This window comes from Nilaparvata lugens, chromosome 12 (genome assembly GCF_014356525.2).
Source record: "Nilaparvata lugens isolate BPH chromosome 12, ASM1435652v1, whole genome shotgun sequence".
In the NCBI taxonomy this organism is placed as follows: domain Eukaryota; kingdom Metazoa; phylum Arthropoda; class Insecta; order Hemiptera; family Delphacidae; genus Nilaparvata; species Nilaparvata lugens.
The window spans coordinates 618,216-636,706 of record NC_052515.1 but is presented as its reverse complement, the minus strand read 5'-3'; the positions used below and the strand labels follow the sequence as shown (position 1 = coordinate 636,706).

The window sequence follows — 18,491 nt, the reverse complement described above, 5'->3', positions numbered from 1 at the left end:
TGCTATCTTTGTCTATCATTCGATAAAGCAGGTAGGACTATCCTTTTCTAGCTCCGCAACGATTCCAAATCTGTTTTTGACAATGTAGAAATATAATTAACTAGCCGTTAGGCTCGCTTCGCTCGCCATATCCGCCTAGCATGGGGGATCCGCCACCTGGACCCCCGACTGGATCGTCCAAAAATGAGATCAGCGGGCTCGCTACGCTCGCCTGCATTTTTCATTTGAGCATGCTTCATTCCATCAGAAAGTCAAAGTAATGCAAAATGCAGAAAAGCTGAGAGAAACGTTGGAAAAACGCTGATTTTGGGCGTATCTTTGGAGTTATTCCAAGCTCCCTCTAACACAACATTAATACACCCTAGCTCAGCTTCTGTACTGAATTTGAACAATTTCTGTTCATTTGTTCTCGAGAAATCTGAGAAAAAGCAAAAAGAAAAAAAGGCTGGAAAAACGTAGATTTTGGGCGTATCTTTGACGTTATTGCAAATTCGTTCTAACACAACATTATTACACCCTAGCTGAGCTTCTGTACTAAATTTGAACATTTTCTGGTCATTTGTTCTCGATAAAGATGAGAAAACGCTGGAAAAACGCAGATTTCGGGCGTATCTATGGAAATTTTTCCAAATCCGTTCTTAGTGCGCCTGTAAAGGGCCAACTGAACATACCTACCAAATTTGAACGTTTTTGGTCCGGTAGATTTTTAGTTCTACGAGTGAGTGAGTGAGTCAGTCAGTGAGTGAGTGAGTGCCATTTCGCTTTTATATATATAGATCAAGGCAGAGAATTGGCAACGTTGTTCCCCTATCTTTCTCCACTGCTATTATAACGTGGACCTCAGTACAGTAATGTATCATCAAGGCAGAGAATTGGCAACGCTGTTCCCCTATCTTTCTCCACTGCTATTATAACGTGGACCTCAGTACAGTAATGTATCATCAAGGCAGAGAATTGGCAACGCTGTTCCCCTATCTTTCTCCACTGCTATTATAACGTGGACCTCAGTACAGTAATGTATCATCAAGGCAGTGAATTGGCAACGCTGTTCCTCTATCTTTCTCCACTGCTATTATAACGTGGACCTCAGTACAGTAATGTATCATCAAGGCAGAGAATTGGCAACGTTGTTCCCCTATCTTTCTCCACTGCCATTATAACGTGGACCTCACTATAGTAATGTATCAAACCATCAAACAGCTATGATAATAATTCATCGCATGAAGCTACTCAGTACGCCTGATATCATAGAGAAAAGATAGCACGAGATACCAATATTATTCGTCTATCTTAACACCATCCCAGCATTCAATATCCTCCAACATTGGAAAATAGTATAATAATGTTCCTTTGAATACAACTGAGCTAGCTCATGGATAAATTCATTGAAATTAATCCCTGAATCCAACAAGCAATCCAAAAAATGAGATCCATACTCATTGCTTATTCGAGTTTATCCCATAATAGGAATATTGGGAACGTTAAATTCCCCTTACACATCACAGAATTCCCTCAATAATTGATAAATGATCATCAATGAAAGCCAGGCAACTATTAGACGGTCGGAATTTCCCTGTTTCCCAGGAATATGAGTGCTATAATAATGTAGTTTGGTACCGTGAGGTCCACGTCATAATATGATCAACATTGGTGTTGCTATCCTTGCCTATGATTCGACAAAGCAGATATGGAGGCCAGTGGAAAGGCAGAAAATCGATGTGGTCCACGTTATAATGACAGTATTCGATCAACATTTTGGTGTTGCTATGCTTGCATTCGACGAAGCAGATATGGTTTGATTGATTGATTGAGTACTTTATTTATGTAGATTACAATATATACTGGCTTATACACTTATATACAATAGCTTACAATACAGCAAAATAATAGATGAATTTACATAATATAGACTAAGAAAATAATTATTGAACTGTATATGATATGAAAAAGCAATTTGTAATATAATAATTATAGATAATAATTATATTGTTATTCATCTACATAAATTGGCGGAGCTTTGGACATATCAATGTCCATTCTTCGGAAAGAATATCAAAAATATCCTCCCCGCTAACTCTCTACCAAAGGAGGCCAGTGGAAAGGCAGAAAATCGATGTGGTCCACGTTATAATGACAGTATTCGATCAACATTGGTGTTGCTATCCTTGCATTCGACAAAGCAGATATGGAGGCTAGTGGATAGGCAGAAAATCGATGTGGTCCACGTTATAATGACAGTATTCGATCAACATTGGTGTTGCTATCCTTGCATTCGACAAAGCAGATATGGAGGCCAGTGGAAAGGCAGAAAATCGATGTGGTCCACGTTATAATGACAGTATTCGATCAACATTGGTGTTGCTATCCTTGCATTCGACAAAGCAGATATGGAGGCCAGTGGAAAGGCAGAAAATCGATGTGGTCCACGTTATAATGACAGTATTCGATCAACATTGGTGTTGCTATCCTTGCATTCGACAAAGCAGATATGGAGGCCAGTGGAATGGCAGAAAATCGATGTGGTCCACGTTATAATGACAGTATTCGATCAACATTGGTGTTGCTATCCTTGCCTATGATTCGACAAAGCAGATATGGAGGGCAGTGGAAAGGCAGGAAATCGATGTGGTCCACGTTATAATGGAACTATTTGATCAACATTGGTGTTGCTATCCTTGCATTCGACAAAGCAGATATGGAGGGCAGTGGAAAGGCAGAAACTCGATGTGGTCCACGTTATAATGACAGTATTCGATCAACATTGGTGTTGCTATCCTTGCATTCGACAAAGCAGATATGGAGGGCAGTGGAAAGGCAGAAAATCGGCAACGTGTTCTCCCATCTTTCTCCACTGTCATTGAAATGTGTATTTCACTATATTATAGTCTCCATTCACATCTCTGATGAATGAAATATGGTGGGATCTACTTTAAACTGTCGGCAATATTCATAGATAACGATGATCTGTGCTTACCATTCAACGTAAACCAGCAATGTATATCATATTCAATCAACTAATGTGCTGATATTTCGAAGTGAAGCTGTTCAAAGAAACATTCCAAATTCTATTCTAAATAATAACAGTCAGCTTTAGTTTCCATTTTAACGGCTCTATTCACTAGAAACTATCAGTAATCGTCGATGTCTATTCATTCAGTATCAATTCATCTAATAGTGATGCTCTGAAATAAATCTTTTCATAGAAACATCTAAAACCCTATCCAGTCAAATTCTAATTTCAGTCTGCTATATGTACTCGATGTTTAACATTCAAACTATGCTGATATTTTGGATTAAATCTGTTCATAGAAACATCTAGGGCCGGTTTCCGAGCTCGGGATTTAGGTAAGTACTAGCAGAGAAAGCTCCTATAATACTCTTGTAATTCTGTGGTACTAGGCTTCAAGGCCCGCCGCAAAGTAGACCCACGCTAATCCACGAAAAGCAACCCACGCCGTGGGATGTTTTGTAAATAGGGATGTCAATCCCGGGACTGATCCCGGGATGAAAAAGGGCCTATTAAAGAGGGAGAGGCTATTATTAAAATAAAAAATATACTTAGGAATAATATTAAAATTGAACATTCTATTTCTATAAATGTTTTCAAGATTATAGGAGTAACTGTTTTATTACATGTTGTATCGTACCTTAAATTTGCTGTATCCTAGATGATAGTGAGAACTGAGGAAAGCAAGATAACTCATCAGAGTCTTTTTTTATGTAGACAAAAGCATTTCTATCCTACATCAGGACGGCTCACACTTTAATTATGTCAAAATACTGTAAATTGAATTAATATCACTTGAATTAATAATATTTATAATAAAATAGAATACTTTTTGTAAGACCGTAACGCCATACCGACCAAACAACGCGAAAGCTGAACCACTACACTACTAAATGAAATTTCGTAGAGCCAACTATAATATTTACTTCAACTAGATATTCTACTTATGATAGAGAAAGAGAAGAGGAGAGGAATAATTAGACAGAGAGTGAATCGTGATTTTTTATTTCTGATTTCTGAAGTCTTTTCAAAGTTCGGAATGCATTTCAAGGAAATGCCATCAGCACTATTGCAAATATTGCGCCGTCTAGACTGGTAATTGTGGTGCTGTGTAAACAGAAACAAACGTAGAGGCATAACAACCAAACAACAGCCATTCTGCCAATTATGCGAACTAATAATGCGAATTTTATTAAGCCAGTAAAGAGTAGGCTACAGTATACAATCATTATTATGTATATGCAACTGTAGACTGTGCCGGTAAAATAAATTAGTCAAACACTCATATTCATCACCATAAATAAATTCCATATTGAATTGTTTTTGGAAAAATATGATTCACAATTTCAGGTTTTCAATCCCGAAAATCCCGTGATTGACGCTGAAAAATCCCGGGATTGTTAGGTATCAAAAATGGACCGGGATCCCGGGATTCGGGATCCCGGGATCCCGGGATTGACATCCTTATTTGTAAACCATTGCTAGGCTTCTCCAGACATCTATGTAATAAATGCAATGAATAATCCACTTGTCGGCTGAGCTGATTGATTATGAATAATTCTATAGCAATGGTTTACAAAACATCCCACGGCGTGGGTTGCTTTTCGTAGATTAGCGTGAGTCTACTTTGCGGCGGGCCTAAACAGCTGTAATTAGAAAATTGGCTTTCCAAAACGGGGCCTAGGCGCAGTAAATAGTTGCAGCAAAATAAATTTTTATTTTCTCATCTCTATGATAGGAAACGCTTTTCCTTGACGAAATGAAACATTCCTAAATAATTCAAAATAGCTAAATCTTCACGCTATTTTCTCTTTATTTTATTTTGTGTTCAATTCTATAGTTTTTCAAAATTTAATTTGAACGTGACTATGACTACGACTACGCCCCGTTTCGGAAAGCCAATTTTCTGACTCCAGCTGTTTAAAGTCCAGAACTTACCTAAGTCCCGAGCTCGGAAACCGGCTCCTAAATCCTATCCAGTCAAATTCTAATAGCACAGTTGTTATTAGTAGGTAAATATAGTTTTCATTCAACGGCTCCAATAAATAAATGATCACTTAAAATCCTATCTGTGAAACAGATGTGGAGGGTAATAATAATAAAAACTGCCTGCAGAGAGCTATAGTGAGGTTCACGTTATAATGGCAGTAGAGGAAGATAGGAGAGCTGCAATGCCGATTTTCTACCTTGCCACTGCCTTCTATAGAGGATATATGACATCTGATGTAATATTAATTGTTCATTCTGGTTTGAAATAGTCAATTATATTTTATTACTCAAGGAAGTTTATTTTTCAATTATTAGATAATACATTTTCATAATTGGTATTGAATATTATTTTAATTAGCTGATCATATTTATACATTGTTCAACTTTTGGACTATTTTAATCAAAATTAGGAAGAGAAACAGTTTTTGGTTTAACCTGTTGATTCTCACCCAATCATTAATTTGATATTGTGATTGTGGAATGTGATAAATAAAATAGAATAAAGTAAAATAATAAAAACAATTTGGCAACGTTGCAAAGGCAGAAAAGGATAGCGCTATCTATTTATCGAATGATTTGTTTGTTTGTTTGTTTGTTTTTTAAAGCTTCCCAGAGACTCTAATCAGAGTATAGGAATTGTCAAAAATTTATAATACATACAGTATTACAAAAAAAGAAGAAAACAATCACACAAAGGAACCCTCTCTACACACAAACTCTTCTGTGGTATAGAATACTCCATGCATCAAAAATCTTTTTAATCCCTTCTCAAAAACATTGACATCTTCACAATTTTTCAAGTGAGTAGGAAGCTTTCTAATAAATTTAAGGCCCATATATGTAGGTTTTTTCTCAAAAAAGAGCTGTTCTGTGATACAGTGAAGCATAGTCTCCTCTATTTCTAGTATTGTATCCATGCGAATCAGCATTTCTAGTCATTGTCCGTCTTCTAACATGCATAATCACCTCATAGATATAAATAGAGGGAACGGTTAGTATGCCTAATTCTTTAAAGTGGTTCCTACAGGACTCTAAAGGCATAATACCTTTGATCGCTCTAACAGCTTTTTTTGGAGCTTGAACACCCTCTCCAAATTCTGGCACGACCCACCCCACACAATAATGGCATAGCGGATGTGTGACATTATGAGTGAGTGGTAGACTGCCATTGTGAGTTTGGTATCATTCAATCTTCTTATTTGTCGGAGTGTAAAGACTCCAGATGCAATCCTCCCACAGAGCTGATCAGTATAGAAATCCCAAGAGAGATGCTGATCCAGAGCAACCCCTAGGAATTTCACGAAATGAGGCTGGTTAAAATTTTTTTCATTTATCTGTACATTTATAAGTTGATCTATCCTGGAATTATTTCTATGTTTAAATGGTAAAAAATGGGATTTTGATTCAGATAGACTGAGATTGTATATTTTTTCACTTGGTTATATGCTTACAATGTTAAAAATCCATCTGGCTATGTTGCGGAGCTAGAAAAGGATAGCGCTATCAGTTTTGCGAATGATAGACAAGGATAGCAACACTAATGTTAGTCAAATACTGCCATTACAACATGGACCTAACTAGACTATAATATTATACAGTTTCCATTCAACACCTCAAATAAATGAGTGAATCAGCACCACTTCGAATCCTATATAATTTGTGAAACAGATGTCGACGCAAATAATGTAAAATGCCTGCAGAGAGCTATAGTTGGATACAATTTAATCTGGCAGCATTGTTTAAATGGGAAGCCAATGATGTTACTTATGAGGTACACTGACAGAATGGAGTGAATTTCATTCCGGTAGTTTTACTCCTAAACTTTCAGTATTGATTGAATGAAGAGCCAATAATGTTACTTATGAGGTACTCTGACAAATTGCAGTGAATTCAACTTTTGTAGCCAAAATCTTCAAACTTTCAGTATTGGTTAAATGGGGAACCAGTGATGCCACTTATGAGGTACTCTGACAGATTGGAGTGAATTTCAATCTAGTAGTTGAACTTAAAACTTTCAGTATTGGTTAAATGGGGAACCAGTGATGCTACTTATGAGGTACTCTGACAGATTGGAGTGAATTTCAATCTAGTAGTTGAACTTAAAACGTTCAGTATTTCTTGAATGAGAATCTAATGTTGTTGTTCACACGGAAAGCTGTCAGTTTGAAGTGAAAAGCTGCAGTCATACACTGGAATTGCAATCGGCCGTTCAATTATTTCGCCGTTTATTCGACAAAACCACAGTCAGAGTAAACTGGGATTAAACTGGGATATTCTATTAAAACCGCAAACTAACCACCTGTTTGATAACCACTTTCCAGTGGACCGCAGCTTGCTCAGTGTATATCAATTTACCTAGAATCCTAGGTAAATGGGTGTATATGAATGGGCTATAAGCCTCCCACAGTGTATTCTAGGTACATTGATGTAGGCCCATATGAATGGACCAGAAACCTGGCATAGTGAACCACCTTGCTTTGCGAATACATCTCTCCCATCATTTTCAATCTATTATAAAGTACAGAGTCCTTTGCGGACCATCATGATTTACAAATAATACAACCCATCATCACACTACAGTGAGGTTCACGTTAAAATCAGCTGATAGTTGCAGTGATAGAGGTTTTAATTTTTCCGCTCAAAATTTTCAAGTTTATTTTAATATTATTGAAACTTTCGGATTGTTTTAGTGTTATTTCCGGCTCTTATCAACCCTTCGAAATTCAAAATTCATCAGTCATATCTCGAATACGCATTCTCTGAGTGTTAATCTTTGGTGAAAACAGAAATTTTTAAACTTAACCTCACTTTGGTCTATTTATATGCCAAAATCAAGGAATTGAAGAAGTTTTGGGCAATTGCCTGTTTCTTTTTCCAAATATCGTGTTTGTGACTGTTCTAATAAATAAATAAATAAATAAATAAATAATGGCAGTATTCGATTAACATTCGTGTTGCTATCCTTGTCTATCATTCGATACAGCAGATAGCGGTATCCCCTTCCAAGCTCCGAAACGATGCCAGATCGTTTCATAACAATATAGAAATGTAATCAATAAACAAAATAATCATTCACAATCATGGAAATTGATCATTATTTTATCATTGAATCATGCACCTGGTCTTCCCATTGGAAGGGAGACCTCTTGAGCCAACACCTCTGAATATTATTTAAGAAAATTAGTAGAATTGATGGTGATGTTGTGAAATCTCTCCATAATAAGAAAACAAAGTACAGCTCAGTACAGCTGATGATGCGTTGGTCAACTACGTGAAACCATGGTTCTGTTTTAAAGTTTTTAGTGAAATTTGACAATATCTTTGTTTTCTTCTTATTATTTAAGAGTAGTAAAATCGCTTCCCGGTAGTTCGGAACCCACCTTGAACTGTGGGTCCATTAGTCTCTCATTATCATCCACCTCATCACCTACGCACAAGCCTAGAGTTCCTGTGGGCATCACCCTCAGCCAAAAAAAGCATATTTTCTCGATGAATAAAATATGATTATTTTATTTGAAACAAGAATGAACAGTTAATATTATCTATCTATCTATATATATAAAAGTGAAATGGCACTCACTCACTCACTCGCATAACTAAAAATCTACCGGACCAAAAACGTTCAAATTTGGTAGGTATGTTCAGTTGGCCCTTTAGAGGCGCACTAAGAAATCTTTTGGAAATATTTTAACTCTAAGGGTTGTTTTTAAAGGTTTAAAGTTCGTCTTTTAGCATGTATATTCTTCTTCTCCCAATCTCTTAATTATAATTGAAATTTCCATATCATATGTTACTATAGAACTATAATCTAGATAGAGTACCTCTTCGAAACAGTTGTTAAATGGCAACTAAATTAATAATAAATTTTGTCAGGTTGGCATTAAGTTCAGTTGACTTTGTTAGGTTGGCACCAAGTTGAAGATTTAAATGCATTTATCGCGGAAAAATTGATTGGGGCACTGCTACTTCAATCCTGGGAATATTATATTACTAGCCATCAGGCTCGCTTCGCTCGCCATATCCGTTTAGCCAGACGTTTAGTCTGGTTCCCCGACTGGATTGTCCTAACATTTATGATAAAAATGCTCAAATGAAAAATGCAGGCGAGCGAAGCGAGCCTGCTGATCTCATTCTTGGACGATCTAGTCGGGGGTCCAGGGGGCGGAGCCTAGACGGATATGGCGAGCGAAGCGAGCCTGACGGCTAGTTCAGATATACCAGTATCAGCTATCCTCTATAGAAGGCGCAGTGGAAAGGCAGAGAATAGGCATCGCTGTTCTCTCATCTTTCTCCACTGCCATTATAACGTGGACCTCACGTGTGTTTGCATGTGAGATTCATTACAAACTGAGACCATTGGCTGAATGAAAAGCATTGATAAGTTAGTAGCTATAGGTTGAATTATTCTAAGTGCCGGTTGCACAAAAGCCGGTTAAATTTTAACCGTGATTAATTCCACGAGAACCAATCAGAGAAGCCGTCTTTTCAAAAACGCCTTCTCTGATTGGTTCTTGTAAAGTTAATCACGGTTAAAATTCAACCGGCTTTTGAGCAACCGATCCTAACAGTTGGAAAACTGAGATTCCCATGAAAATATCAGCATTTGGTTGAGTAGGCTACAATTCTAAGGGATGCTATAGTTTAAAGTTTTTATTCCAAATTAAGGTTTAAAGCAGTTTTGGGCGAATGCCTGTTGTATTTACCTGCATTATATCTATTATCTATGAATAAATGACATGAATAAAGAGGATCCCACTTCAGATAGAAAAGGATACCGCTATCTGCGTTGTCGAATGATAGACGAGGATAGCAACACCAATGTTAATCAAATACTGCTAGTGTAACATGGTCTTTTGCTGTCGTTTACAGATATCACATGCCAACATTTAGATTTTAGAGAACAAAGTGAACATTCAAATTGGATTCTCCTACACTATTTTCCCTGGTGAAAATATTCGGATTATTCCCTGGTTTTTATTTAATATTTTTATTTAATAATATTCCTGGTTTAATATTTTAAAATATTCCCTGGTTTATTCGGATAAAATATATTCTGATTGCAGTTAGTGTGACCGTTTGCTTGCTTTTAAGTTGGTAGTATTTCTATAGTGAGGTCCACGTTATAATGTCAGTGGAGAAAGATAGGAGAACAGCGATGCCGATTCTCTGCCTTGCCACTGCCTTCTATAGAGGATAGCTGATACCGGTATATCTGATGGAATATCAACTGTTCATTCTTGTTTGAAATAACCAAGTACATTTTATTTGTCAAAAAAATATAGTTCGTTTATTTATTTAAAATTCTCAATTACATTTTATTCGACAAGAAATTACGATCTGGCAACTTTGCGGAAGTAGAAAAGGATAGCGCTATCTACTTGGTCGAATGATAGAAAAGGATAGCAACTCCAGAGTTAATCTATTATAGCTTGGACCTCACTATGGAACAAAATGAGCACTGGAATTGGAGTTTTGTTCAATTTTTCTCGTTCATGAAATTTGATGACATTAGGATAAAATAATCTGATAATAGTCGTCATTGCTGTGACATCTGTTTGATCTATATATAATAGAAGCGAAATGGCACTCACTCACTCACTGATTGACTGACTGACTCACTCACCTGCAGATCTAAAAATCTACCGGACAAAAAACGTTCAAATTGGTAGGTATGTTCAGTTGGCACTTTAGAGGCGCACTAAGTACGGATTTGGAAAAGTTTCAAAGATTTCTCCAGCATTTTCTCAGCTTTATCAAGAACAAATGAACAGAAAATGTTCAAATTTAGTACAGAAGCTCAGCTAGGGTGTAATAATGTTGTGTTAGAAGGAATTTGCAATAACGTCAATGATACGCTCAAAATTAGCGTTTTTCCAACTTTTTCTCAAGTTTTCTATGTTTTCCCAGTACTTTGACTTTCTGATGGAATTAAGCATGCTCAAATGTAAAATGCAGGTGAGCGGAGCAAGCCCGCTGATCCAATTTTCGGACGATCCAGCCGGGGTCCAGGGGGCGGAGCCCCCTGGCTAGACGGATATGGCGAGCGAAGCGATTGAATAAAGATACTAGATATTGTCAAACTATAAATTTAATGATAATCGAGATACAGGTTCCAGTTGTTATACCTCTATTAATTTGTGGAAAAATTAAACTGAAGTAAAGAGCATCGGTGTAGTTTATACCCACGGCTGAATACTGTAACAGTGAAAGCTGTGACCTTTCAAGGTGAACGTCTGTCATTGACCTAGACAAGCCCCTCCCCTATTAGCGGTTCTTTGTGTAATCCGTCAACCGGATTATTATAGATCATTGTAATATTTATAATTGTATTGATAGATACATGATTGATCAATTAATGAAACTATAGATTGGTTGTGTTGAATTGTTTGAAATTAATTTAAGCGTAACTTTGAATTATCCTGAAGATCATTCAGCCGACAATTGGCCTTATTTCATGGATAAAATTGAAAATAGGCCTATAACCATCCTCAATAGACTCAAATTCTTCAAGATCACAAGTTAATAAGTTCAGTAGAGCAGACGTGATATTACGACATTCGTGAATTTCCTATCCCGTGCATGTGTGAGACGATTCTTTCATTATATATTATAGACTGGCAGGTAACCCGTAATCGACAAGGGTCTAATTGAAAACTTGACAAACTGAAAACTTCACCTACAGAAATCTTGGAAAATTTGAAATAGGTCTAAAACCATCCTTGGTAAATTAAAATCTATATTTATATAAAAGCGAAATTGCACTCACTCACTCGCAGAACTAAAAATCTACTGGACCAAAAACGTTAAATTTGGTAGGTATGTTCAGTTGGCCGTTTAGAGGCGCACTCATAACGGATTCGGAAAAATTTCCAAAGATACGCCCAAAATCTGCGCTTTTCCAGCGTTTTTTAGCGTTTTCTCAGCTTTATTCAGAACAAATGAACAGAAAATGTTTATATTTAGTACAGAAGCTTAGCTAGTGTGTAATAATGTTCTGTTATAAGGAATCTGCAATAACGTCGAAGATACGCCCAAAATAAGCGTTTTTCCAGCGTTTTTTTGTTTTTTCTCAGATTTATCGGGAACAAATGGACAGAAATTGTTCAAATTTAGTAAAGAAGCTAAGATAGGGTGTAATAATTTTGTATTCGAAGGAATTTGAAATAACGCCAAAGATACGACCAAAATATTACGCTAATTTTGGGCGTATCTTTGGCGTTATTTCAAATTCCTTCTAACACAACATTATTACACTTCAGCTGAGCTTCTGTAGTGAATTTGAACATTTCCTATTTATTTGTTCTCGATAAAGCTGAGAAAGCGCAAAAAAAGTTGAGAAGAGCGCATTTCTCTTATTATATTATAGAATAGATGGCTCAGTAATACTGTAAGTTACATAAATTCATATTGAGTCAATATTATTGAGATTAGTAAACCAGTAAAACTTTCACTTTCGATAGTACAATATTACATTCAATTGAACCAGATTTGATACAACAAGAAACTGTAGCAACAACAATATAGACTAATTGAGCAAGGAATCTGTGAATGGATTTCGAGCGTATTGACTACAGCCAACTAATATCTTCCGTTGAATCAGTTTTGTTAGTTCAGTTCAGTTGGGAATTGATTCATCCATCTAGTCAACACAATAACAAAGATTCTCCGTCCTGTTCGCCTGAATACTATAATATTCCTCCTGTTACAATACCATCATATTCATCCATCAGAAACAGGCCTTGATAACATTCATTGTAATATAGTCAACAATTCTGAAGTTGAGGAGTATCATAACAAACAAAGATTATTATGAAGGCACCTGATATTGATTAAATGGAAGCCTAATATTTGCCAACCTCCGAAAGATACCCACATTATACTGTGGTCCATGTTGTAATGGCGGTATTTGATTAGCATTGGATGGATAACAGAATAAAGGCGGATCGAATTCAAGCTGGGTACTGAAGTGTGTATTTGGCTGTACTAGAATTGATAGAATCAGAAATACTGATATAAGACAGGTTCTATCGGTTGCTCCTCTGCATGAAAGAATAATTATGAAAAATCTGGTGTGGCGCACTCACACAACTTCCCTTTCCGTTATGAAAATCGATCACCTGACGCTAGTATTCACGCGCATCTCAAGTCTACTATTCAAAGATCTGAACCAGCTGGTGACAAGACAATAACGCTGGAGACACACGAGGTCTCATATCTCTCCATAGTGAATGATTTAATAGAATCAACAGTTTGCAATTAAATAATCACATTTTCTCGAATTTCGAGCTTATTTTCAATTCTAGTGGAAATGTAAATGAACATTAATTGTAGAGATTCTCATGCTCAATCTTTTCCACTCTGAATTTTCTGTTTGAACTGTATTTGAAGCCTTATAATTGAGAATCTAAAATCAAACTTTGCATAGATGGGGTGGAGCTCCTGGGGTGGAGAAATTTTTACACTTGTGGCAGTTGATAGAGCTTATCGATGACTATTCAGGTATAACTTTAATCAAAATCGTTGGAGCCGTTTTCGAGAAAATCGCGAAAAACCCTGTTTTTGACAATTTCGCCATTTTAGCCGCCATCTTGAATCGCATTTCATCGAAATTGTTCGTGTCGGATCCTTATATTGTATGGAGCTTACGTTCCAAATTTCAAGTCATTCCGTTAATTGGGAGATGAAATATCGTGTACACAGACGCACATACACTCATACACACACACACGCACAAACACACACACACACACCACACACACACAAACACACATACACACATACACACACACACACACACACACACACACACACACACACACACACACACACACACATACACACACACACACACACACACACACACACACACACACTTACATACAGACCAATACCCAAAAAACACTTTTTTGGACTCAGGGGACCTTGAAACGTATAGAAATTTAGAATTTGGGGTACGTTAATTTTTTTCGGAAAGCAATACCCCTTACCCCTTACCCAATACCCCTTAGTAATAGGGCAAGGAAAGTATAAAGAGATGTAGGGAGGCCAAGAAAGAGATGGGTATCAGAACAGGTCTATTAATAAACCTAATTCCTGTCGTCAGAAAAATTATGAAGGCGGGAAATGAATAGTATTATGTTAAAAATTTAGGAGTTGAAGAAATGAGGCTTTATCTAAAAAATAAACCAAAGTGAGGTCCATGTTCTGACAGTATGTGATTAACTATGTTGCTATCCTTGTCTATCATTCGACAACGCATATAGCTGAATCCTAGCTCAGCAACGTTGCCAGATCGTAGAAATGTAAAGATAATGGTTTCTCGATCCATGCCGAGCTGAAATGTACTAATACACGGTTTTGTTTTATTATAAGAAAAAATTTGGAAATCGAAAAAGTTTGGGGCAATAGCCTGTTTTTTCTTGTCCGACTACTGTATCGTTTACTTTATCCAATAAATAAATAAATAACTTACAGTCAATTTTTTGAGTAAATAAGCAATTTTGTCCCCACACTGACTGAAGTCTATGGTCTGTTGAAATTGAACGTTTACCGTTTGAAAGTACTCTTATTACTGACTGAACAAAATTGTTTATTTACTTGAACAATTGACTTCACGTCATCATAGATAAATCAAAACCATGTAGAAATATTGACTAAATTAATCTGATCTCAATAATGGAAATTTATTATTCAACCATTGAAAAAAATTATATTTTGTTGACGAATGGAATATAATTGGTTATTTTCAACAAGTATGAACAGTGAATATTACATCAGTTATACCGGTATCAGCTACCCTTTACAGAAGGCATTGGCAAGGCAGAGACTTGGCAACGCTATCTCCTCCATTTTTCCACTAAAGGTGCATTTTCGTTTGTACGTAAACTTCCGCAGTCGATGACGACAAGCATTGTTGACATTCATAATGTCCAAATTTTAAGTGTGCTAAAAGAGCCGATCAAATAACTTTTTCCTCCACCTACTGTCTAAAGTACTTACTTTACTCCCTGAAACCTAATACTAAAGTGTCACTTTTTCGCTCTCGGTAGTAAAAAACAGAAAAACTCCCTAGAGAGTAAAAGTGACTCCATTTAAATAACATGGGGAGCATCTCTATTTTGAAACTTACATTGTAATAGGTTAGAAGGTCTAAGCTCAGATCAGAAAGCATAATAGAGTTGTCTGTCATTGAGTCAACTGAATTCAATACCACAACCAGAAATTTGATTAACTCATGAAATATATGTTTGTATGATAATTATTATATTCTTAATATTAGTAGACAATAAAAATGTATACAATTTTTAAAATATTTTATTCTATTCAAAATACCAGCCAACAAATATTTTTGATCTGCAATTCAAATCTGAACAGCGTGATCTGGAGTCAGCCATTTTTGGTAGCTGCTCAGCTGATATAATTGTCACAACTTTTGCCGATAGATAGCGCAATCGGCAGTGCCAATCAGACGACCGGTTTTTAGGTTTCAGATTTTAGGTTATGTTGTTAGGAATTATTATCACCAATACGTAAGTTATTAGAATGATTTTATTTGCAGTTTCTATAAAAAAATGTAGATTGAGGAAAAATGTTGTGTACATCACGAGCGAAAAATACTTTTTCTCCCTCAGGAAAATTGCTGCCCTCGGCTTCGCCTCGGGCTTCAAACTTTTTCCCACACGGGGAAAAAGTTGTACTTTTCACTCTAGATATACAAATAACTATTCATTATTTGTGTTTAATATTCAAGAATCAAAACATTTCTAATAATAACAACATATTGCCATTTGAAAGTATATAAAAAAGTATGAACTTAACCTCCCATATTGATAAATCATAAAACATAATCTTTTAGGTTATTTAGACAAATTGAAATCTACCCAATGTGAGATCCTCACCCTGGTCGGTGACGGCATTTACGCACAAACAAAAACCCAGCTTAACGTGGACCTCACCAAAGAACTCATGGGAATTACTATATTTTCACTGTACTAGTAACTGATGCTGATATGTGGGGACACAGCACAATTCAGCTCAGTGTAGTAGGATTGCAGAGTCTCCTTTAAAATTTACGATCAACTGTAGACAGCCTGACAACAGCATAGCAAAGTGTTATTCATGTTTGATCACGTGGTCACGTGTGACAGCCAATTGGAGCTCGAGTTTGGACCACTCTGTTGCTGTCTCAATAATTCCACATTTTAAAATTGACTGAGTCAGTTGTGGTTTGGAAAAGGACAGCCATGACCTGGTTGTGCATTTATCATTTAGTTCTCTCCACCAGGTACTCTGTGGTCAAAGCTTTTTCAAGTTATGAATGAATCTGTTGATAAGTGAACTATTCACTAGTGAGTAAGCCCCTCTAATATTCAGATAAACGTTATGAAATCAGTGGAAATGATAGGAGGACAGGGTTGCCGATTCTCTGTCCTATGCCTTCAAATAAAAAAATATCATACTATTGCAGAAGGCTTTTGAGATCGTCATGAGTATTACTATAAGTTTCTGTGAACAGTACCTGGGGGGCCTGTTTCATGGAAGTTACGAGTCCTGTAATACAGTATTCACCATTCCAATTACATGCTCAATATAGCCGATAAAATCAGCTGTTCCTGTATTACAGGACTTCTAAATTTCTAAGAAACTGGGGCCTGTTTCATAAAAATTTAGAAAGTCCTGTAATACAGGAACAGCTGATTTTATCGGCTATATTGAGCATGTAATTGGAATGGTGATTCTCCTGTATTACAGGACTTATGAGTTTTATGAAACAGACCCTGATTTTAACTATAGACCTTATGGAAATACAGCAATAGACTGGCTTCTCCACACATCTGTGTAATCACTTGTCAGCTGATTTATGATGAATAATTCTATAGTCTGATTTTTACTCTAATATTGCGTATGAAGGAGGCTCCTTTTTCCTTTTATATTATCCTTGAAATTCAAAATTTCCAAAAACCTTGTATATATGTCGACGCGCAATTAAAAAAGGAACATACCTGTCAAATTTCATGAAAATCTATTACCGCGTTTCGCCGTAAATGCGCAACATATAAACATATAATCATTAAGAGAAATGCCAAACCGTCGACTTGAGTCTTAGACCTCACTTCGCTCGGTCAAAAATAGTCAATGGTCAACAATATTCAAAACATTAAATATTCACAAAATGACAGCTTCTATTGCAAGTAACAGAGATACAATAACGATTGCAAGATACAAGAAGAAACACATTAAGAGTTCACATTTAATCTCTGTAAATAAATACTAAATAAATGGATAAATGAATGGTTGAATAAATGAATATTCACCTGTGAGTGATCAGATAGGGTGAGAGCCGGTTGAGAAGCTTCTTCTCCGATTGCGGAGGCTATGAATACGACTAGTAGGCCTAAACTAGCGATCAGGCTGGCCGTGTTTTGCATTTTGAAGTCCTGAAACAGAAGAAAACTCCAATTCAAAATTCACTATTTTGAGTTCATCTTATTTTTAGAGTTCAATACTCGAATCATTCCTTGTAAATTCAAGAGGAGAAGAATAGAGGAAATGACGAGTGGAGTATCTACATGAACTTATCCTCCTTTATAAATTAGAGAAATTTGAAAAAATAATTGTCCATTCTCGAGAAAGGATATTGAATTAATTTAGAAATATTCAACTAAAACGCGTGGGAGATTGAAAAGACAGAAAGAGAGATACAAAGAAGAATGTCATAGAGATTGGAAAGGGGAAAAAGGAATAAAAGAAGAAGGGAAATAAGAGGAACAGAGAACAGGTATATACAGTAGGCTACCTATATAGTAGAGAAGATAATAACTAGGAAAATGTTTTCTTGACTGGAGCTTAAAGCAAGGGAGGAGCCGAATCTCGAGGGATCTGAAGCAAAAGCTAACTGTGAAATTGAATCTTTTCGCTCTGATTTGCTCCAACTTTTACCCGCAACAATATAATAAGGAAATTCCACCCGGCTATTTCTAGTCATTTTGTTACCTCAAGCGTATCCAAGAATTAGCCAGACAATATGGAACAGCAAAAGGTTATTAATTTCTTCTCTTCCTATCATTTTGATGATGTACTTGTATAAAAGAATGAATGAATATATATTAGAAGAGAATAGAATAATTTATTGTTTCTTATGAACTCTTATGAACTCTTCCTATGAAACTTGAAGTTTCAAACTTTGTAAATATCATCTATTTATATATAAAAGTGAAATGGCACTCACTCACTGACTCACTCACTCGCAGAACTAAAAATCTACCGGACCAAAAACATTCAAATTAGGCAGGTATGTTCAGTTGGCCCTTTAGAGGCGCACTAAGAACGGATTTGGAAAATTTCCAAAGATACGCCCAAAATCTTCGTTTTTTCCAGCGGTTTTTTTGCGTTTTCTCAGATTTATGGAGAACAAATGAACAGAAAATATTTAAATTTAGTACAGAAGCTCAGCTGGGGTGTAATAATGTTGAAGGAATTTGAAATAAGGCCAAAG

At 36.2% G+C, this 18,491-nt stretch overlaps 1 protein-coding gene across 8 annotated transcripts in view; it reads right to left on the bottom strand.

Moving 5' to 3' along the window:
* LOC111051590 (prothoracicostatic peptides) overlaps positions 1-18,491 on the bottom strand; it is a 276,122-nt gene that overhangs the window by 43,805 nt on the left and 213,826 nt on the right. For all 8 annotated transcript variants that reach the window (XM_039438592.1, XM_039438598.1, XM_039438595.1 and 5 more), the window contains one exon: positions 17,311-17,433. In XM_039438592.1, the coding sequence (XP_039294526.1) occupies positions 17,311-17,424 (114 nt within the window). In that variant the 5' untranslated portion in view covers positions 17,425-17,433. The remainder of the gene's footprint in view (positions 1-17,310; positions 17,434-18,491) is intronic.